This window comes from Diorhabda carinulata, chromosome 8 (genome assembly GCF_026250575.1).
Source record: "Diorhabda carinulata isolate Delta chromosome 8, icDioCari1.1, whole genome shotgun sequence".
Lineage (NCBI taxonomy): Eukaryota > Metazoa > Arthropoda > Insecta > Coleoptera > Chrysomelidae > Diorhabda > Diorhabda carinulata.
This window is the reverse complement of record NC_079467.1, coordinates 19,763,486-19,787,200: the sequence shown is the minus strand read 5'-3', so window position 1 is coordinate 19,787,200 and position 23,715 is coordinate 19,763,486. Positions and strand designations below refer to the sequence as shown.

Below are 23,715 nucleotides of genomic sequence, written 5' to 3'. Positions count from 1 at the left end.
AAGTAAAATCAGCCGCATTTGGCAAAGAAGAAAGTGTTGTTTCATCAAGACAATACACCAGTTCACACATCCGTTATTGCAATGGCCAAAATTAATGAATTAAACTTTGAATTGGTAACTCATGCACCCTATTTGACAGATTAAAGCTCCTTGGATCATTTTCTGTTCTCAGACTGGAAAAAATGGCTCGCTGGTTTTTACTTCGGCCCCTCTAGCCAACATACATGATTTTTTTTCCAGAACTGCATTTGCACATTCAAAAAACACGGCAGCGCTATTTACAGAATAGTTGAGACGATATTCCACAAGCTAATGCAGCTATTATTAATTATAAAAGAATTATAAAAGCAGTGAAGGACTCTCTCAATAAGAAGGTGAGAAGGTGTGAAAAAACACCACGAGTAAACGTGGAAAATATCTGAAAAAGTGATATTTATTTTACCTTATGAATATGATAAGAATTTGTAACTTTTATTCTGAAGCTACTAGAATCAACCGCGGTGTGAATGAATAGATAAATTGTATTTCCCAGAACGCTAGATGCTATAATGGAATAATACGCATATAAACAATAAGTATTTGTTATCATAATAATGAAATGATGAAATTTGGATCTATTTGAATAATACGTACACACATACATAATACATACAAACTTTATATTATTTAAGAAGTAGATAATGAAAGTTATTATTATCACAAATAGTAATTCTTTTGTCAAAGAAAATGGTACAATATAGAGCATATTAAAATGAGTAATGAACACATAGAACAACGAAACCCTCTTCTTGTTAAAAGTAAATTAAGTTGTGTGAAGAACTAAGTCCTTCATTGTCACTCTCGAAAAACCAACAAGTTTAAAATTGAATATCAAATAGTGAAAACTACCTAAGTACCCATTCTCGTAAAATTACCGTCAAACATCGAAACAATGACTTCATCTTTCATGTACTTGTTCGTAATTATTCTAATTGAACAGCTAAAGGCAGAGAAGTTAGCGGATAGAATGAGAGAAAGAGAGAAATGAATTATCATGAGCGCCGTCTATTCAAAATTTACGTAGGATAAATAATAACAAATTCACCAAATTGTTTTATTAATAGCGTCAAAAACTAAACATGCCTTTGTTTCATCAAATTGACATATTTGTGTTGGAATTTTGGATTAGGTAACGGTGTATTTATAAAAAAGCAATTAAATACGTTTCGGAGGTAAGTCCTTAGAATGTTAAGCATCGGAGAGAACTAACTACCTAGCTTAATATATTTTGCGTTTGTATATAAAATGTGTTTAACAAATGTTTGAAAATAGAAAACACCACTTCTAAAATGATATTATAAAAATGTAGAATTCTTGCATTTAATATTCCGAAAATTTGTTTAAAGTAACGGGTAAAAATATGACGTTTTCACATACTTCGGTCTTTATCAAAAAAAATATCATATTTCATACTGCTTTACATTATACATAATAATCTACTTGCAACCTCTTATATTATTTCAAATTTTAATAATTAGAGTTTGACGTTCTTTAAAGGATAAAACAACTACTTTCCTGGCTAATGCTGCGACGAATATTGAATTACATCCCCTACAAAAAACGTCCATCGACCGTTTTGTCGATATCGATAAATTTCGAATGATTAAAATTCGAAATAAAGAGGTGGCAACTAAATTTTATTTATATAATATTTATAAGCGTTTCCCTAATAGGATTGTGGGAAAATTAAACACCAAAGTGTACTAACTCTAATATATTTCCGAGCTCTCGAATACTTATGTATTCATCGTCTTGGACTCAAATTATGATCAAGTACAATATAAAAATAAGTATAAAAGTGTTAAAACATTAAAAATCAATTGGCAGTCGGCAGTTAATGGCTATTTTGAGAGTTTGACGTTTCTTATAATAAAAAAGGAATCGAACTTATTGAACATCGTATGGAGCTAAAGAGCTAAAACACCAAAATGCCACATTTTGGTGTTTTCTTCCTCAATTAATTATAGTATTTGTTAATCCTTTTTTGAATATATTATTCATCATTTTCTCAGGATTATTAATTTCTCTTAATATCTTTTGATTGTTTGCTGCTATCCTTGCCATCTTTGGTGACATAGGATAACATGGATTGAAATTCAAATATCTTGAGGACCAAGTTAGTTTTGCATACTATTCTGTTTTCATGTTATTGTTAATTTTAGATAATGATAATCGACAAAATTAATTTTCTTATTTTGTTTATTGTGATTTGAAGTTTGAATGATAAGAATTCAATCTTTTACTTATATTTTCATTTCCAATTTTTGGTATAGCAGTAATGCAGTCATCTACATGACGGAAAAAGACTGACAGTTTCCTCAATATGTCCCACTACTATTTGTACTACACCAAACACTTGATATGGATGCTCCCATAGCACAATAATCAATTTGCTCAAAAATTTCATTCCCAAATTTACAGTATGTTGTTGTAAGTGCTAGTTATATAGCCTTGATAATTTAGTTTTGAAGTATGTCAGTGTGTTTTTTAGTTTTGTATATAAAGAAACTACATCTAACTATATAAATATTTATTTGTCAGGTTTTTCAAAACTTATATAAACGCCGCTAGTGTTTTAGAGACAGAAAACTGATACTTACAAATGTCTTAGATTGAAGTTCATTAAAGTGAGTCGTTCGGTAAGTCGATGCATACTAAGCAGCTAAAAGTAGTTAGTGGTGAAAACTAAATACATATTTAATTTAAAGGGCAACAATACCATTAAATTGCACGAAATATCTCCATAGTAACAGAATAGTCAAGTATCAATGTGATAGGGCAAACCTTTGCTAATTTTATTTCTCTGATTTTCAAGAGAGAAGCTTGGAATTTAGTTTTAACAAATATATGAAATGGAAGAAGCAGAATTAACTCATTAATATTTGATTTGAATATGGAATGAGAGAATGAATAGAAGACACTATTTATTGAAAATAAATCTATTTCACATATGTAGTGTCGGACATAGCCCTGCTCTCGTATCCGCACATTTACAATGAAACTAATTCGAGTTTTATTATAATTTGGAAATAATTACTATTACAAAATAAAAATCTAGTCCATTGGAAGCGAGTAAATTGTATGGGAAAACTACAAACATCATAATGATATTAATAACTCCAATTCTCAACAGATTTTTCATATTTTATTTATTGAATCAAGTGTTTTTTCAAAAGCATCTTAATGATATTTACTGTCATATTTTTTTGGAGAAAAAAGATTAGAATTATAACTGTTATTTTGCTCTCCAATAAGCCTCAAGTACAACGTCCTTTTATTTTGCACCTAAAAAATGAGCTCCAGTTACTTAACTGCTTTGTTATTATAAATTATTATAAATATTTGTGGATAAGTATCATCCATTCAAAGCAATTTTGGTACGAAATGTTCATTGCCTTGAATTCTGATCAATATGAATTCTCAAAAAACATTAATTAATAGATCGTCAATTGGAGTAACTTCATTCCTTTAATGATCAACGATAGGTTTACTTTTTTCTTGCTTAGAAACAAACTTTGTTGTTTCTGGAATTATCTTAATCAAGTGGGAATTGAGGAAGGAAGGTTTCGTAGACTCCTTTGGTAGCCTTGTTAATTACCAGAAAGCTATCAATAATTTGAAGTTATTTTCGTTATTGAATTATAAAGAAGATATGTTGAATATTTTTTATAGAATTATGCCTAACAGACAATTATTAAGAAATATTATTGCTTGATAATTTTATTTCTTGTTTTTTCTTCTAAAAAAATCTACTGATAATTCTGAAATCTCCAATAATCATACGAAGAAGTGGATTACATTTGTTTGAATTGAGATTTATCTGTCCCCGTTTAAAAAATTTATATCCTGTACATATAGACGTATTCATAAAAAAATGGAAATATTATAACGAACTACTTGGAAAACTCTCATTTAAAAATTTTCAATAGTTTCCGTCGACTAAGCTTACAATGGTTTACCCTGTATATATGTAACTGAGGTGTAATACTGTTCGAGGATGGTCCCAGAAATATCTAGCACAACAGCGAAAACACAAAAATTTTGAGAAAAATATATATATTTCATTATATTCAATCTTCTTTTGTTCTATCCACTTTTCATAATAAGAATCGTTAAATTCCTTAAAATAGCCTTTAACTGCCGACATCACCTCTTAATTGGAAAATTTTGGGAATCTGGGAAGTGAAAATAATCCGAGGAGGCTAAATCTGGCGAATAGGGTGCATGAGGTAGCAATTCAAATTCCAATTAATTAATTTTGTCAGTTGCAATAACGGATGTGTGAGCTGGTGCATTGTCTTGAGGAAACAACACTTTCTTTTTATCCAAATGCGGTCGTTTTTGCATGATTTCTTCGCTCACACGCTGCAATAATTTCGCATAATACTCGCCGTTGATAGTTTTTCGTTTTTCAAGATAGTTAATGAAAATCATCCCACGCGCATCCTAAAAAACCGACGCCATGACCTTAGCTGCAGATGGAACGGTCTGTATCTTCTTTGAAGCCGATACTGGAGCCATTGTTTTGATTCTTTCTTTCTTTCTATGAAACATTGCCAAAACTCCATGGAAACATCTTCTCGACGCTATTTTAATGCCTACTATCTCGCGCATTTTAGTCAATGATCATCCAAATGGATTTCCTCGTTGAGCAATTTTTTCCTTGTTGAAAATGTTCACTATTGATGGCTGCGAATACAAAACAACGTGGTGTCTTCAAACTGTATGTTGTTTAGATTGTATATTCTAATACAGTGGTATTTTCCAAGCAATTACCGCCATCTTTAGGTTAGGCCAGGTACTCGTAGTATTAATTTTTGAAATAATTCAGAACATTACTTACTAAGAGAAAGATTTTAATAATTTTTTAAATAAAGATTTGTTGTATGTCAATAAGATCGCAATATAAAGAGATATCCATTAATCAAGAACATTCAAAATTTTCGACTCAATAACCACCACATACTAACGATACGTTATATACAAAATCGAATCTTTATATTGATATAATCTTCAGTTTGCCTCAATGTCATTATTAAACATCGCAAAAAGACAAAGAGATTTTCGTAATATGAAACGTCTCATTTCACACAACAGTTTTAAAATCGTGACTCTAATCTAATTTAATCACCTCTTAATTGTGATATATACGCGAATAATTACAGGTTATAGAACTTAGAGTACACAGTTAGTAGAAAAATGAGCGCATATTACTTCATTAAACTTGTAATGAAATTATTGCGTGTCTTGGTTGTTCTTTGTTGGCTTTTCTGTGCCTCTTGAATACCAGTAATTATAAACGTCCTAATCTAAAATTATGGGAAATTAGTGTATCATCAGTATTATTTGGTTAAAAGGTTATTCAGGTTAAATGACGGCGGAAGAATAATCATTTATAACAAGCCGCGATAACGTGCAATACAATGTTACGGAAAACACGAAACTATTACAAATCATTTACGAAAACTGGGTAGCACATGAAATCGGAATACTTCATGTCTACATAATGACATTGAGAAATTTTAAAAAATGTTTCTTGAGACACTGCTACTCGATAAAACAATCTTCGTGTCTCAGCCTCTTCAAATCTGCGATAATTTTTTTAGTGTTTTCTCCAATTAAGTGATCCTTTGTTTCGTGGGCCCTATTTTTCTTTTACTTTAACGACGCAGTACTTTTATCCATATTTTTGACATCTAAGAAACCTAAACTTCAATCAATCCCACATTTTCTCTTTTATATTATGTCGCATTAGGTAGTCAGTCGTGTATATTTATGTTTCCTCAGTGTGATGATTTCCTTTGATTTTTCCTTCCCATTTCTTCTATTTGATCCTGGTCTATTTTTTCTATAACTGTTCTACTTTCAACCATTCTATTTTTAAGTAGACTGTTCACTACCTCGACAGTAACAACTCAAAATTAGACTGTGTATTTGTGAGTGTTGGTGTATAATAAGAATATGACCAATTAATATCACTTATTTGACTATTTTTCCTTTTTTGATTCCTATTATGTTCCTACACCAATTCAGTTGCTGTTTCAATAATTTTCTCTTCTATTGGTGTTTCATTGATACTTTATTATTTTACATTTTCACCAATTCGTTTTCGCAATAATGCTTTAGGAAAATTATCGATTTTAATCTCGTATTTTTTCTTTATAACCAATTTTTTTTGCTTTGTACATTATCTCTTATAAATTGATAAATTCACGATTTCAAATACACGTATGCAATAATTTGAGAATTAAGATTTTATTCTTACCTTATGGAAGGTGCCTTATTAGTACTATTATCTTCGCCAACGGCTCTTTGGGTTAAAAATCTTGGTAGATCTCCTGGCTCAGAATGCTCCATTAAAGCACACATAGGCTCATCTTGGCTACAAAATCCAACAACTCTCGCCAGATTAGGATCGCGAAGGCCTGCTAACCAGCTTGTTTCTCTCAAAAACTCGTGTCTGCAATGAAAATTGAATAATGTGAATTAATCCAAAATATAAAATATACACATGTCCAAATATTAAACCGGTCAATTTAAACATTCGAAGTTACATAAATTCCCATCAAGCTAAAAATCATTAAAATTGTTTATAATACAATTGAAAATAAAATTTGAATGTTCCACATCATAAAAAATTTTATTCAAGTCAAGGGTCAAAAAAATGAGTTCTCTGCGGTTATCAGCAAAACGGTAAAGTTTTATCATCAAAATACTCGAGACAAAAATTGTAGATTAAAAATTTATTAATACTTATTTTCCTACGATTCTGAGATATAATGATTCAAAAAGTTGTAAAAGTTGTCGTATTTAATGGTTTCACCAATATATTTTCAGCAATAAACTTTTCTTAGAACATTGAAATGAACTGAGACTTGTTGTGAGTATTTGTAAGAAATTTCTGTTGACTGGTTGGAAATGTCATCAAATAAATTATCAATTGACGAAGATGTTGCTAAAGTTCGACGATGTTGTTTTGCAGCTTTGGTATTTTTCGTGCAATCATTATAGCCATTAAATACGACAGTAAATCTGAAACATTTACAACTTTTTGAATCGTTATATCTCAGAAACGGTGGCTCGTAGGAAAAAGTATTAATACGTTTTTTGTAGGAAATTTTATGATCTTAAATTTTTGTCCAAGGTATTTTCATGATAAAAATTACCGTTTTGCTGATAATCGTGAAAAAATCATTTTTTTGACCTTTGAATTCAATAAAATGTTTCTCATACACGGAAATAATGTAGAATATTCAAATTTTATTTTCAAATGTATTTTAAACAATTTTACGGATGTTCAGCTTGATGGGAATTTATGTAGCTTCACACTTATTTTTTGGTCTAATTTTACCGGACTATATAGTTAAAAGTTTAAAAACAGATAAAATGATTTTGATTTTGATGGCATACGCAACAACTTCATTGATCATCAATTGAGAGGCTACGTTAGAACAAATAGTAAAAACTCAGAGTGGCAAAGAAATATATAATTTTGAATAATAACTGATTTCTAGTGAATTAAGTGAGTTATTTCTATTTCTTGCAGTTTATTAATCATGCCGTGTATTCAAGCCAATTCCGTTCATATTTTTTAGTAAACTTATTTTATGTTACTTATTTTTATTAATGCAAGTGTCCCAAAATTATTCTATTATATGTACGTTATCAAGTTTTCTGTGAATCTCGTCATTTTATTATTCCAGATATTCCAAGATAAGCTCACGGACTATAGGAAACTTTGTAATCAAGGTCGTGCCTCTGTAATCCAATCTTTCGACGTGAATCATAGTCAAAGTCAATAGACAGGCAAGTGTTGTGCTGAATAGGGAATTGGTTAAACTGATCAAATTCGATTTGAACATTTAAGAGAGAGCGGAAAGAGGACGGTATATCGGTGATTGAGAGTAAAGAATTTATTTTCCGATCCGCTAAATGTTACAAATGTAGACTTTACCGTTTTTATTTATCAGCCATGCGTAATATTTTCATTTAAATTATCGTTAGTACGTCGAGTTGTAACCATCAATGAATATACGAAGATACGACCACTAAATTACCACGTAACTACGCCAATATTGAATATGTTTACTAATTGCCTTTTAAACTTATCCTACGCATGAAGACGATTACTTGTGTGTTTGGTTAGCTAATCTCCTCGAGTATTGATTAGGGAATCAAAACGTCTGTTGCAGAGCGTCGGTTGGTTACTGAAATGGGAACTGCGATCAGGTGTGGGATAATTGTGCTAATCCCTTCTGACGTTTCATCTCTCTCCCTCTCACAATATTTCAATAATAAGGGTTAAATCTGCCTGTCTCTATAAATTATGTGAATATAGTAAGGTTCATATTGCGAACACCAGGGCTAATATCTCGCTCTTAATTCCATCTCTGTACAAATCGCTAACATGGTGAAACAAGTAGACTATTGCAGTACTACCTACCAATAGCTGTGCTATTCCGCTTTCGTAAGCAGGTTTATTGAGGAAAGTAATAGAAAAAAACAATTTATTTTCGTTCAAAGCTACGATAATATTGTATCCGAAGCCTTGTGTAAATATTTATAATGAATGATTTTAGTGTAATGTTGTACGGAATGGAATAAAATGGGTACGGTAAGAATTATACTTTTATTTCGTTTAAAAGTTATAAATCTAGAATAATAATGGAAAATACCTCTTAGCGTCTCCACAACCTCTCCATAAACTCTTGACAATAACCAACTGTTTTTTGTGGAATGATGAAGCACCGTTAAAGTCGGGTAGTCCTTCCGCTTCGCACAAATGCACCTGAAATTGATTCAACAGATGTACAAACAGAAGTAAAAAAATAGTTTGAATATATTTATACAAATTTATTCAGAGTTATTTTCACTAACCGAAAAAAGATCAAGTTTCCGTTCAAATACTTATTAGTCACGACACTGACATTCAAAGAGAAAATTTTCCTTATTACTTTTCAGCCTTCAGCCTACCAAAATTGTTCGTGTGATATGAAAAATAAGCAGTGATGGCTTAAGGCTGCCGCCCTAGGCCCTCTTCGACATACTGCCCTTTTTAATAAAAACTTCATTTCACTGAGGTACAATTTTTATTATAACTAATGAATATGAGCGATAAATAATTTATAAACCTTAGAAAGATAAATAATAATTATTTTTTAATATTAATCAATTTAAAAATTTTATTTTCCTGGCTTTTACCCGCGTAAATCGTCAGTTACGAGGTCTGGCTATTAAATAACGAGACTGCGCGCCTAGAGGGCGCCCTAGACGGGTGGGGTAAAAAACGAGTAGTGCCTTGGGTATCTAGATCTTGTCTATGCACGTCTCAAAACACGTTTGCGTCACTATTATTGTATTTGTGCAGTAGTGGTTTGAAACGAACGTGTTTTTTTCTCGTGCTGAAAACCATATGTAACGAAAAACGTATCAATCACAAATTTCTCGCTAAATTTGAAAAAAGCTCCGAATAAGTGCTATAAATTGTTGCAAGAAGCCTATAGGGACAATTTTCTATCTCGTGCGCGTGTTTTTGAGTGGTGTAAGCGCTTTAGTGAGTGCCGAAAGAGCACTGAAGATGACCAGCGCCCAGACTGTTTTAACTCCGGAAACAGTGACCAAAATCAACCAATTCGTGCTTGCAGATCGTCGAATGAGCATCCGGATGATTGCCGGAGCTGTAAACATCGATATAGAACCGGTTAGAAAAATTTTACGTAAGGAATTACACATGACAAAAGTCTGTGCCAAAAAATGTGACTCCTGACCAAAAGCTTAGGCGTCAACGGGTCTGCTCAGATTTCCTTGGAAGGTTAGAAAAAGATCTGCTTTGAAAGGGACCCGATTTGAGTCCATGGAAGCGGTAAAGCAAAAAATGGGAGCGCTCCTAAAGGTGCTCACCAAAGAAGACTTCCAGCACTGCTTCGATCAATGGAAAAAACGTACGGCGAGGGGAGGGGAGTATATTGAAGGGGAGCATTCGAATGTAGAATAATTTTTATAATAAAACCCTTTTTCGTAACCGGTCTCATTATTTAATAGCCAGACCAGATCATTATAATTAATTCTTGGACTAGCTGAACTTCAATAGACAGTGATGCAAGATGCTGTCTTGGTCCATGATTGTGCGTAAATATGTTTTTACTAATTTATTAGAGTGCAAAAGATCTTTGTAGCCAGAATACATTGCATATGTTTTGTGCGGAGCGTACATCCGCCGTTTTTGCTAAGAAATCTCTCAGTTGATTATGGAAATGAATACCTTCATTGCCTAATGTCTCTTCCAAATCGTTAGGGTACTTACTGACTAGTTTGTTAGCAAGATTTCTCAACACGTTTGTATCTATTTCAGATAGATCATCAAAAAAATTCCATCTGAATGTATTTTTCTGGTTTTATGTAAGTGGTTATCATAACGATAATAATAATAAACTACAGATAGTGCTTTCACTTTTTCTTCATATTCAGAAACTTGTTTGTCATATCTTGAAGAAATAAAGTCAGAAAACTACAGATCTGCACAACGGATCATAAACCACCTTGATATTGTTGAAGCTTCTTACTAGCAGCATTAACATTTTCTAGAACCACATTCTAAACAATGACTGCGATCGCTGTTTCTGAATATTGTAATTTTCGCTTCAATCCCGTATAGTTCAAATTGAGTAGTCAGTTTTTCATCTCTGCTTTCGACAATAAATTTTTGTGCATCATTTATTGCAGACCACTCTAATGCCTAACATGCATCATGTCGAGCAAACCAACGAGTTTGTTCGCTGTACCGAGATCTCTCAACGATGTGTAGATATAGTAAGGATATTGTAAAATAGAAAAGAATGCTTCTGTTATCGATTCAATTGCACATGATGTTACTAAATTCAAGAAATGAGTGGCACAAGGAACATAATCAGCTAAAGATTTTAGAGATTTTAACAAAGCATCCACAATTTGAAAAGTTATTAAAATTCAGTAATATCAAAACACTTTGTCCAAGAACATTACTAGATAAAGACTATAATTGATCTATTTAAAAATTACCCTCAAATTAAGAAGTAAATTAATAAATTTTGTTTATAATACGCTGAGGAACCTATTAACTTATTTTAAGGAACCTGAAAACAAGAAAACTATTTTGAAAAAGAGAAACAATTTACACAAACCAAGAAAAGCTAAAAGAGTTAACTGTTTTTTCAGTGTATATTCAACAGAAAATTTTTCGTAAAAACTAATTTGGAGTAATTTTTGAAACGGATTGTCTTCACTTTTTTCGTCTTCAAAATCCTGGCATTTCAAAAATTTTGCCGCCTTTCAAATTATACCGCCCTAGGCGTGGGCCTCACGGGCCTCGGCGTAAATCCATCACAGAAAATGCGGTAGACTCATATTCTAGATGTTAACTGTTCAGTATATGGAAAATTTTTGTAAATTGTATTAGATTGTTGTCGTATGTCATTTTTATTGTTGCAGGTTATTACCGCCAACATAATACAAATACGAGCATATATTCTGAAAAACATTTTGCAATATCCTAAGCGCATTATTGTTATATGTATTTTTTTACAAAATTTGAGTATTAACAGGTATTAAAACATTTATTACCAATAATCGTAAAGCAATATGCTTTTAAAAACGTTTGTTTTCTTATTGTCTGGCTGCTCTGTATGACATTAACCGTGTCGTATTTTTTACGAGGACGGGAATTTGGAAGCGGAAATATCTAAGAAAAGAGATCCAAAACAAAAAAAAGTTCACAAAATACCGACATTGTACACATTTTGGACAGCAATGGTGAAGTTAGGAAGGAAATAACAGCTGCACTTAAAACAGAAGAAGACATCAGAATAGTTTCAACAAGATTAAACAGGTTCGGAGGACAAACAGTTGCCTTAAAAAAAGCACAGCAATAGAGCTTATAAGAGAGGGAACTAACCGAATATGATTGACAACCTAGTGAGAGCACGGGTTAATATATTACTATAATACAAATGTCTGGAGTTTGGGACATAATAGCTCCACATGCAAAGAAGGTGTCGCCAAATCAAACCAATGCCTAAAGCTACAGGAATGATGGCAAAAGATTGCAAAAACGAGAGCTACTGCAATACCCGCAAAGATCGTGAAGACATGACGTAGAATAAGAAGTAACAGCAGAGCCAGTAAAAAGTAAAGCGTATATGGATATAAAAGTACTTTAAACGGACGTAGGCTGGGCACACGCTGGGCAAGACTTGGTCTATGCTATTGCCAAGGTCCAAGAAAACGAGTAGATAAAAGACCAACGAATAAACGTAGCAGTTCCGATCAGAAACAAAGTTGAGGCAATTTGCTACTAAAGTTTATAGACTACACAATAATCTGCTAAGTATCCAAAGTCAAAGGAGCGATGCAAATACAAAAGCGTACTCCAAAAACGGTAAAAACAGACTGGACCATGTTTAAGGATATCATAGAAATGACCGTCAAAGAAAAGACAGACACTAGTCACTCACAAAAACTGTACAATCAGCTTATTTAAGAATTACTCAACGAAAGAAAAATACAAGAAAATCGAAAACAAAAGAACAGATTGCAAGAAGTACAGAAAGGAAGCTGACTCGAATGAAAGGCAAAGGAGCTAGTATAGAAATATTTGAGAGCATGAAAGCCACTAAGAAAAAAACCTCTGTGCAGAACTCGAAAATAACATTTGAGGCAATGCCTATAAATAAACTATTGATTAGAAGAAGGAAATTATCGAAGAGTTTCCAACCAAAGCGAAAAAATGGTCAAACTAAAATACACATAGTAACGTCGAACCGTTTACCGACCAAGAGATATACAACGTAGCTGGATGTATCCAAAATGGCATAGCATCAGAACCACACAGCATACCTTCAGACGCTATAAAGAAACTAGCAAACTGCACACCAAACTGGATCGAATACATCATGAACCATCTACAGGCAAAACATCGCTTTCCCGACAATTGGAAGCTTACCAAGGTCATCTTGATCCCAAAAACGGATCCCAATTTAACTCGCCTCAACGTTTGGTGATGAAGTACCAGTGTTTCGCTGGGTTTATGAATTCAATCATAGTCGCACTTCGCTACAGGATGAATTTCGTGAAGGTCTTCAATAATCAGCCGTTGAGCATTTGGCTGTCAAAAAGATTTTTTCGCGGCTGGATACTGGATAATTTGACAGTCGCTCGAAAATAGCTCGTGTCAATTGGTGCAAAGAAATGCTGTAAAAATTAAATCGCAATGCTTCAAAACACATCTATAAAATGCGACGAATCATAGATCTATGAGTATGAACCAGAAATTAAACAACAATCGACTGTATGGGTCTTTCAAGACGAGCCAAATCCAACAAAAGTTTTCGAGCTCGAAGCATTTCGAAGCAAATAGTCTCCTGTTTTTTCGGAATAACTGGACATGTCGTTCATTAGAGCAACGTAAAACTAGGAAAACCAATAGCAGAGCACACACCACGAGAGTGCGAGCTCTCACACATCAGCAGTTCAAACGAAAACGTTTTTGAAAAGACAAAACATCGAATAGGTGGGTCAATTATTTATTCTTATTCCAGCAGATCAAAAATAAAATGCGAGGTCAACATTTTTCTACACCTGAAGAAGTCATGGATGCGTTCAAATCACATGTTTGGGAGGTACCTCAATCGGAATGGAAAAAACGCTTCGAAAATTGGCTCAAAGTATACAAAAAATTATTATCTTAATGGAGAATATTTTGGAAAACAATAAAGCCATATCCTATTCTAAATATTTGTTTTTATTTACTTATCTCAAAACTTTAGTAGCAACCCTCGTCGAATTCAGTTTTTTTGTAAATATAAAGTACGAAAGTATCACTAAAATCGTAATATTCTCGTGTATTCACTTCCACGCAACAAACTTCAGTACATGGTAATAATAAGAAAATAAATTGTCACACACAGCCATCCACGTTTGTTACGTTACGAAAATGGAAGATAAAATGCTTATGGGGGTGACTGATAAGCCAACAGTGGTATTGTTTCATTTCAAGATCAGAAAATAATGGTAAGTATGTATATGAAACTTCACCATATTTTGCACACTATACGAGAAGCCGGATTTTGAAATAAATTGTCTTCCTGCACCGGGATAGTCATTTTACTCCAAAAATTTAAAACTTAACCTAAATGTTCATCAAAATTATTGTATTTGAAATGTTTGTATCGATGATTTGTCTCTCCCATTCATTATTTGAACTTTATTTGAACCTTAGAAATAAATGCACAAGAAAAAGAGTGAAAGCGAGACATTCATGCCGTCCTTCAACCAAGTAGCCACGTCTAAATAACATCCTTCCTTATCCTGCATATCCTCTGAGCTCTATATTGGTTCTATTTGATAGCACAAAGGGTCTATAACGTTGACATTTCAGCCTCTTTTTGTACTCGGTCAATATTGACTATGAACAGAACGTGTTTGTGTGGTATACATGTATGCGGTAGTAAGGATTCATTGTAATGGTGGAGTAGATTTATTTTTCTCAAGGAAATCTTATGGACAGATCCATTTGAGGCAGTAGGCATTTTAAAAACATCACTCTTGAAAATTCTTCAACAAACGTCCGCATAATATCAATACACTAAATATTATGATTGATAATCAACACAATTCACTCATTTTAGAGTAATCACATTTTCATTACAATTGATAAATTATTGTTTCAATTTTGTATTATTATTTATTAAACTTTAATTTTCGATCTATATGATTATGTAAATGAAATATCGATTATCCTTTCTATGGATGAATAACTTTGAGTAATTCATTCATAGCAAAAAACTATATTGTCATAAGAATACAAAACGTATAGGAATTCTAATTCAGTATCCTTGACGATTGCTCTCTTATGTCTCCTATAGACTGAAAACTTTTAGTGGCATTATGAGATAGTAGCTTGAAATAACAAGGAAAATACATTGATTTTTTAGTGACGATTATGATTAATCATTAGAATAATGTGGGAGTTATTAATCATCAATACTTCATCCTTTCCAACTACACAGGACTAATTTTATCAGTGAATATCTTCTAAATATGAGCTTTTTTTAAATACTCACCATCTAGAAACTCTCCGGAAGATATATTACGTAAAGTCAGTGACAAATAGATAGATTTTGGGCAATAATAATGATTAGTTTGTATTCTACATGACTTTTTCATAGTTCACGTGCACTTCTTTGTTAACCTTAAGTGAAATGTCTTCTTCTTGTATATTCTTATACCTATTGAGGCGCTACATGGAAACTGTGAGTCCTATTCTACTCATTCCTCTTGCATTTATGTCCCTGGCAAGTATTTTCACGTACTCTATTATAGTTTTCATTTTGTTTGGATTTTTTGTGTAACTATCTGATCAATCAATTGTCTTGATCTCACTCTTTGCTTTTACTTCGTTTTCTACCTTAAATTTTTATCTAGTTTTAATTGTTTCTTTTTTATTGCTTTATTTATTCATTAATATTTACTCCTAAATTTTATTACAAGTGTTACTCATTCTACTTTAATTGGTTTTATCTTCTTCAATGTTTTGCTATTACCTACCTCTATAAAGGTTAAATATGTGTACTTATTTTTCAGATACTGAATAAATTTCCATAGGTTGAAAGCCATTGGGAAATTGAGTATCTTGCCAAGAATTAACATTTTCTTACTTTTTTTCGATTTGTAATCATATTAAGTAAAATTTGAACAAAATTATTCGGTCAATATATTTGTTTACGTTCAAGAATTCTGTATTCGAAATTATCTATTTTGAAAGGCCAGAATGAAAGAAAAAAAAGTGAGAGGCATTTGATTTTCCAAGAAAAGCAAAATAACCACGTTACTATAACGAGATTCCTCGTATCAAAAATATTTTTATAACTAAATACAGATTTTCTAGAACCAATCCTTTGATTTCAGGTGAATGAACATCCTGAAAATATCGAAACATTTATGAAGCGTATTATACCTTAGAAAGAGAACATTAAATTTGCCCAATAAGATTAGTTGGTAGCCAAACAAAAATACTCAGTTTATACTTTCAAAAATTTTTATTTGTCCAGAAAAACATCAGTGAAAATTCTTCATATCTTTTTCTCACATCTTCTGTGTCGCGGCGAATCATTATCGACAATTCAAAAGTCCATATCTCGTAGTAATAAAAAGCAAGTGTAGGGAATGAAAAGTCCTTATAAGCAATTTTTACTTGGATCCCTATTATCATTTAGACCCCTCCAATGTTAACTTGTCACATATTTTTCCACTGAAATCTTTCTCTAATAGTTATACTATAAGTTTTCGTTAGGCAACATTGTATGTGAGTTCGGGAATTGTTTATGAGAAGCTATACCTATACCCTGAAAGTTAAGGTCATGAGCTTGCCCTAGCCTAATTTTATTATTCCTTTAATCAGCCCCAAAAAACGAGAAACCACATGTAAAAAGTAATACAAGTCATATTGCTCGAGAAGCTGTAATGATTTTTTTATTTCAAAAACAATTGAATTAGTTAAATGGTCTAGACTGTAGACAGTTTATGATCCCGAAAACGTGAACCTTCAAAATGATTACGGACTAATAAAACGTTTCTTTCTACGTGCTGCAGAATATATTTCAGTACATTAAATAAAGAAGTGGTGAAGCGATGATAAACTGAAAAAACTACGATCAAATTTCACGTTAATGAAAAATTTAACTCCAATTTCTTTAAGTCAAATTGGGAGAATCGACTGAAGTTTTTTTATTTTTCATTAGTATCTTTTAAATTCAGTTCAACTTCGAACTTTTAGAAAGTGTAAGTTTGATTTTCAGATATATGACGAGAAATGGTTAGTTAATGATGGGCAGTTAACGTACCGTCATAATATAATAAAAAAATGATCAATTGATCAGAAATTTTTAGAAAATGTCTTTTATCCCGTTTTTATTATCGAATTGAAAATTTTAATAACATTATTCTCGGAATTAAGAGTAAATTGCGAGAAATCTGATAGCATCGGCAAAAAGCTATGGGTGTGTTGGCGATTCCGTAACTCATCAATCAAGATCACAGTGAAAAACTTACAGACCGTAACGCTGAGTCATTTAACATAGAACAATCAGGTGAAACATCCGACCCAAAGACGAATTACATCCATTCTTTTCACAATATTCACAATTCACTTATAATCACATCATTAATATGTTAACCACAATATTACGATTTGAAATATTTGTATTTGTTTTTAGTATAAATAGATTATTAAACTGTAGTTAATTTGAAAATTATTCAACAATTATATCATTTATATGAGTAGCTTCTTGGAACTACCAGTAATTCTTTTCGGAAGCGATGATCATGATCAGATAGATTAGCTTTCAGTTGATTGCAAATTCTAATCTAGAACGAGAACGCCTCGATTCGTGGTGAAAAGTTTAAGCTCAACTCAAAAATACCTTTGAATTGTAATACAATCACCAATACTTAACAAACTTCATTAGAATTTTTGAATTATGCAAACATTCATAATTCTGCTATACAAATTGTTTTTAGTATAAATAGATTATTAAACTGTAGTTAATTTGAAAATAATTCAATTATATCAATTTAAATGAGTAGCTTCTTGGAACTATCAGTAGGTCTTTTCGGAAGCGATGATCCCGGTCAGATAGATTAACTATCAGTTGATTGCGAATTCTAATCTAGAACTAGAACATTTAGATTCTTGGTGAAAAGTTTGAACTAGTATAATATATAATTAAACATTTTCTATAGACACAATTAAGTTTGAAAAAAAATGACAATACCTAGCTGGGGAATGACAATTAACGGTAAATATTTTCGAATTGATCCCCATCTGAATTTGCACAATAAGTTGTTTTTGAAAGCTTAGAAATTCCTTTTCTAATAGCTCCTCTCAAATAATCTTTCATATTAGTTTTTTCTGCATAGCAGTAATCTTTCAGGAAGCCCAATAAGAAGAAATCACACAGGTTTAAGTCTGGTGAATAGTGAGGTCATTCTATAACTACGTGTGCAAACTAGGAATTTCCAGACCGATGATGCGTTCACCATAATCTTCGTAATATCATAAAGTCAAATATATTTATTTGAATTCTTATATTTTAAGAGTTTTCTTCATCTCTTATAGAAGAGATGCATATACTTTAGGCAACTTCGCTTTTGTCACCCTGTGTATAAATTAACTCACACATACGGATTATATATATAACACCAATATTTATGTTGAGAAGTCCAAAAGTACAAAAGTCTCGGTATCCTACCATTTACCCAGTTCATAAACATTAATTATACATAACTATAGACGGGGGATTAATATTTTCTCAAGTTCAAAAAAAAAAAAAATAAAGAAAGAAAGCAACCTATCAGATGATAGTATTGAGACATTTGTATACTAGGATAGAACAATGATTGCTTTGCTGACAGTGTCATTATTTTTTTCTCACCCTCATTGAACCTGATCAAACCTGATTCTGCTGCTATAACGTCCAATCTTTTCTATTATAATTTTCTTACTTTCCTCATGATCCAAAATTTAACATTGATTGTTTTTTAAAAGGGGGAATTTCGTGTTAGCATAACTGATGAATAATATAATAGAAATGATCCTCAGCTTTTGGTCTCTTATTTAAAATGTCTACATTTTTAATTTTCTAATTTGTTATATAATTTGAAAAGGTGCTAATCTCCTGTAATTCAGCATCCACATCATTGTGTTGCTTATTAATTTATTATTTCTTAATTTGGTAAATTGTTTCATGACAGATTTTTGTTATTCAATGTCTTTATTTATTATATCAATGCGATCCATGTTGTAATAGAGCACTTGGAATTTGTATTTAGTTGAAGAGAAATATCATAAATCATTAAATGCCGATGGGGGGATCCTCGAAGGAAAACAGTACAATATTTTCCTCAATATTTTTGAAACACAATACAACTGACAACTGTGTCTTTTCCTATGTGATTAAAAATACCAAACTCATCAAGTGTTACTGTATTTTGAGCAGTCGTTGCAAGATTGGGGTGCCAAATTTATGTTAAAAAAAGGAGTTTTTTGCAGAAATGGGTTAGGGTGAATCGTTTTCAAAGTCGTAGACCACTGACATAACCGTGCAAGTATATGAGAGTCCGAATCAATAAATTTGTTGTTACGGAAATAGAGAACGATACAGAAATAGAAAGTGAAGAAAAATTAGATCAAGAACACCTCAAGCTGTCGTACGCATACCTCACATCCATTATCTAATGTAAATAAAGATCATTCAATCATTGTGAATGTATGCAATGATGTATGTGATACTTAAGAAGATAGTGCAGAAGAAAGCATTTAATATGAATGAAGATATACAACGAAGAGCTGGTACGAACATGTAATGAGGATGGAGCAGAATAAGTGGCCGAAGGAAGCAAGTATCAAGTACAACAGAATAGAAGGACATGTGGAAGACCTTCATGGACCTAGGAGGAAGGAATTGAACAAAATATGGAAGACAGAGCTAGGAAAACAAGTGGATAGACAGAAAAATGTGGTAGAATGCGGCAACGAAAGCTGTAAGACGCCCTCTGTATATATATATGAAATAGTTTTTTTCTGTTATAACATAGTGAAGATTTTAGATCATATTATATGCGGCATAAACAAACTAATCGGATGACTTCGTATTTTGCCCGTTTGTATTTGTTTGAAATATGAAGTCCAAATATCATTATGACTCTAAAATGTTTTATTTCCAGTGTTAATCACCATTTTCTGTACATAATATAATTTAATTGCAGCTTATTAAATAAAAGAAAAGACTAAACGCATCTTGGTCGATAAGTAATTGGTAAATATTGTGTAAAAAATGTTGATCTCGGAACAAAATTGAAACAAACAAGAAAAGCCGTTATAAGAGAGTCCGTAATAAAAAAGCAATAAATGTAATAGCCAGACGGAACGGTTTTGTTCGTTTGAGGCAGTCTTTTTATCTAAAAGAGGACAGAAAGAATTAATATCGAAAATTGAAGATTAATGTCTCGTTATTGAAGGAGAGGCACTTCTTATCGTGCTGTTAGCTCATGAAAAATGGATTTAATCAATGAAAGACACCAAAATGTAGTTTGGGAACTATAAACGGTTGATGGAAAATTATTTGTTGCGGTTCTTCTCATCCTTTATATTAACTTTTTATCAAAGTTGCTAATACGTTCACTTTCATAAAATGAAAAATCTTTTTAATTTCAAGATTAAAAGAATACGCGCAGCGCTCTCAAATACGAGATTCTAAAACATATCAAAAGTCTTATAAAAATCCCGACTATATATTTGGCACAACGCTTGCATACTAAGAGTCTGCAATTACCGAAGCTGAGTGTGCTAGGTTTGATTATATGACGAGCGAAATTGTATTTGGAAATACTGTACCAAATTTCAATAGCCTCCCAATTATATTCAAGTAGTCATGCAATCAATATCAAAAATTTGTATACTTCACTGTTCTGTTTTCTTCATTTCACATAGAGTCGAAAAAATATTCTTCCGGTGGTTTAAAAATCCAATTATTGCAATGATCTGAATATACGAGGCTGGATCATATTACAAGCTGCAGGTGCCGCTAGGTTGCACTGCTGCTATAGTCTGTCCCATCACTACTTAGTTCGAGTCGGAGAGCTTGTTGAGAGTTACCCTTTTTTAACTACCATCAAGTTTCTTTCGAAGTTACGCAAGAATGGCAGTTAGATTGTTGAGTGTTTGAATCAAGTTTACAGAGACAATCAAGCGCTGATGAAAATGTAGAAACGAATTCCGGTGTCTTCTCTTAAAAACCGTAGAGTGACAGTCCAAGTGATAGCTAACTAGCTGTCAATCCCCAAAACAATCGTTCAAGAAATTCTGACAAAAAAACTTGAAATAAAGAAATTGTGTACGAGAATCGTACCGAAGCTCTTCACGCCATAACAGAAAGCAAAGATGGATGACTGCTGTGAGGATTGGTTAGAAGCAGAGGACAAAGTCCTGGTTTTCCGAATTCGATATGGAGCTCAAATGTCAAATCAAAGGAATGGAAGCTAGTAGAAGGACCGAAAACAAAAACCAAGGTTCAATGTGAAGACAATGTTTTCTTTGATTCTAGGGGCACTGTTTACAAGGAATTTGTCAGATATTTGACGGAAATTTACGTTGAAGTTATGAGACATCTCAGAGCTCGTGTGGCGCGAGTTCGACCGGATTTGGCACAAGAGGTAGATCCTTCATCACGACAATGCACCCGCATACACGACGCTCATTGAGCGTGAATTTTTTGTACTAAACTCAATCACCGTGACAGATTACTCAACCTATTAATCCGATTTAGCCCATTGTGACTACTTCTTGTTCCCGAGATGTGAAATGATGCTTCGGGGGCGGCACATAGGAGATGTGGAATCCATCGGCAACTGAACAGTATCACAACTGAAGACTTTCAGCAATGTTGTCAACAGTGATAACGGCGGACCAGGAGTGCAGGCAGGTGTTATAATAATTGCAAAAATGGAGTTACTATTCATATTTTATACGTATCTCGTCTACGGTAACTAATGGAGTACAGGAGAAAGATGAATATTTTTCTGTAAATACCTAGTTAGTTTATTTTGAAGAGTTATTAAAAAAATTTAATACCATCAACATTATGGTTCCAGTACTCGATTCTGAATAGTACTTCAATTGTTAAAAACTGTGTTAATATATCAAAATACTCTAAACCTAATATATTTGTAATTGGTATTAAGTCTGCGAGGAAACCTAAAGATGGAAATCTGATACTCGCAATAGACAAAAAGAACGGAAACGCATTTAACATAGTAAATAAGATGTAAATGGGAATGTATTAGTCAAATCAACTGGAAACGGAACAAACAACATATTACATATACGAAATTTGGATGCTATCACGACCAATGAGGTAGGCAAAATATGCAAATGAAAAAAGTTGGAATTCGACCTTCCAGTTGTGTAGGAGAGGATCCAAATTACAACATGCTACCGTTGCTGGAGTCAATGAAGGAAATTATCAAAGAAATGATTATACCAATAAAGAATACTGTACCATATATGGTATTTCAGATCATATTCTAAATATAAAATGTCCAGTGAAAACGAGAACACTGATAGCACAGACAGAAAATGTCCAATATGTGATAAAAAGCAAGGACATCGATATGGTCAAGGGAGCCAAACAAAAGCCTAGTTACCAAAGAAAAATGGTTTGTTGGCGATAATCTGGACATAATAGGGTTACCAAAAAATGTCGGTGGTGTACACAGCTGTTATATATCACCAAATATGAGTGATGAAACCCTTAATAGAATAATTTTTCACCTCGAAACTAGCGTTCAAAGCCAAAAGCAACAATGTCTAGTATGTGGCGATTCCAATGGAAAGTTATTTATGTGGGGCTCTCCTATAAATCATCAAGGAGGAGAAAATATTTCAGAGTGAGCCTCTAAACTGAGCCTTGTGGTACTTAATAGGGGAGCAGAAGCGACTTTTAGAAGGCAGCAGCCAGTCTTTTATTGATGTCCCTTTCGTTACCAACGGACTTGAAGCAAAAAATTTATGTTGGAAAATGTCCGATAAAGAAAACGTGTCAAATTATAATTACATTCTCTTTGAAATATGAGAGCGAATAGAAGAGAACGAATTCTTTGTATATATTCATATAAATAGGAACGAGAAAGCTGTCATTGATAAAAAGATCTAAACAATTTAAGTAAAATGTATAGTTCTATTTTATAAATTTAAATGCTATTACAAGAATTCAATTGATAGCTTTTACTTGTTTTGAGAAATAACAACTAAGAAAAAAGAACAAAAATACTGTTGTTGTAACAGCTTTCTATTTTGATATTCATGTTGGACACGGCAATGTCAAAGTTTTACGTGCCTTTAAAAGAACTAAATTTTCAATCAGAAGAGACCTAAAATCAAGACGATTTAGAAACATAAACATATCAAAAGAAATAAAAAATTAAAGAAATATATATTTGGGTATATATATGTGCTACATACATTGATCACTTTTCTCGTCGTCGAATTGATTTTTTTATACAGAAAGAGAATAACTACGAATAGTCATTGTGTTGTTCGTCGAGGTTCTTATTGTAAACCTTATGAACCAATATAAAAAGCCACGTGTTCTGATTGCTATTATCAAGTTTTCTTTCCTATCCTTCGTAGGTAAGTGAGCAAAAACACAATTTGTAGTTAGTAATTCGATAAAGGAATTCTGAATCAAAAGATATTATTATTTGCAAATCTAGAGCCATATATTTTTAGGCCAAAATCAATTACTTTCTGAGAATATTATTGTGAAATTGTCTGATTTTTCATATTTTTGTAATCAAAGAAAAGGAAATCACCTTACAAATATTACATTTGATGGAAATTATATGTAAGTATTAGTAAAAAGCATATTTTTTTGGAAGATTTCATAAGCTGGTCATAACAATAAAAACATAAAATCAGTACTAATGAATACCGTTGATATTCTGGTAATAGGGAATAACTTAGACATCACCTAAGGCGAAATTAATTTTTAAAGACGCGAAAAATAATGACCAGGAGACGATAAAATTATAATCCAACGAATAAAACTGAAAACTACAATTCTTAAAATACTTTATCTAAGAAACTCC

The 23,715-nt window shown here is 32.3% G+C and overlaps 1 protein-coding gene across 1 annotated transcript in view; it reads right to left on the bottom strand.

Annotated features, from left to right (window-relative positions):
• Positions 1–23,715, bottom strand: part of LOC130897334 (discoidin domain-containing receptor 2-like) — a 404,892-nt gene that overhangs the window by 23,578 nt on the left and 357,599 nt on the right. The window contains exons 13-14 of the mRNA XM_057806133.1: positions 8,715–8,827; positions 6,305–6,499 (exon numbers count right to left, since the gene is read on the bottom strand). Coding sequence (XP_057662116.1) covers positions 6,305–6,499; positions 8,715–8,827 — 308 coding nt within the window. The remainder of the gene's footprint in view (positions 1–6,304; positions 6,500–8,714; positions 8,828–23,715) is intronic.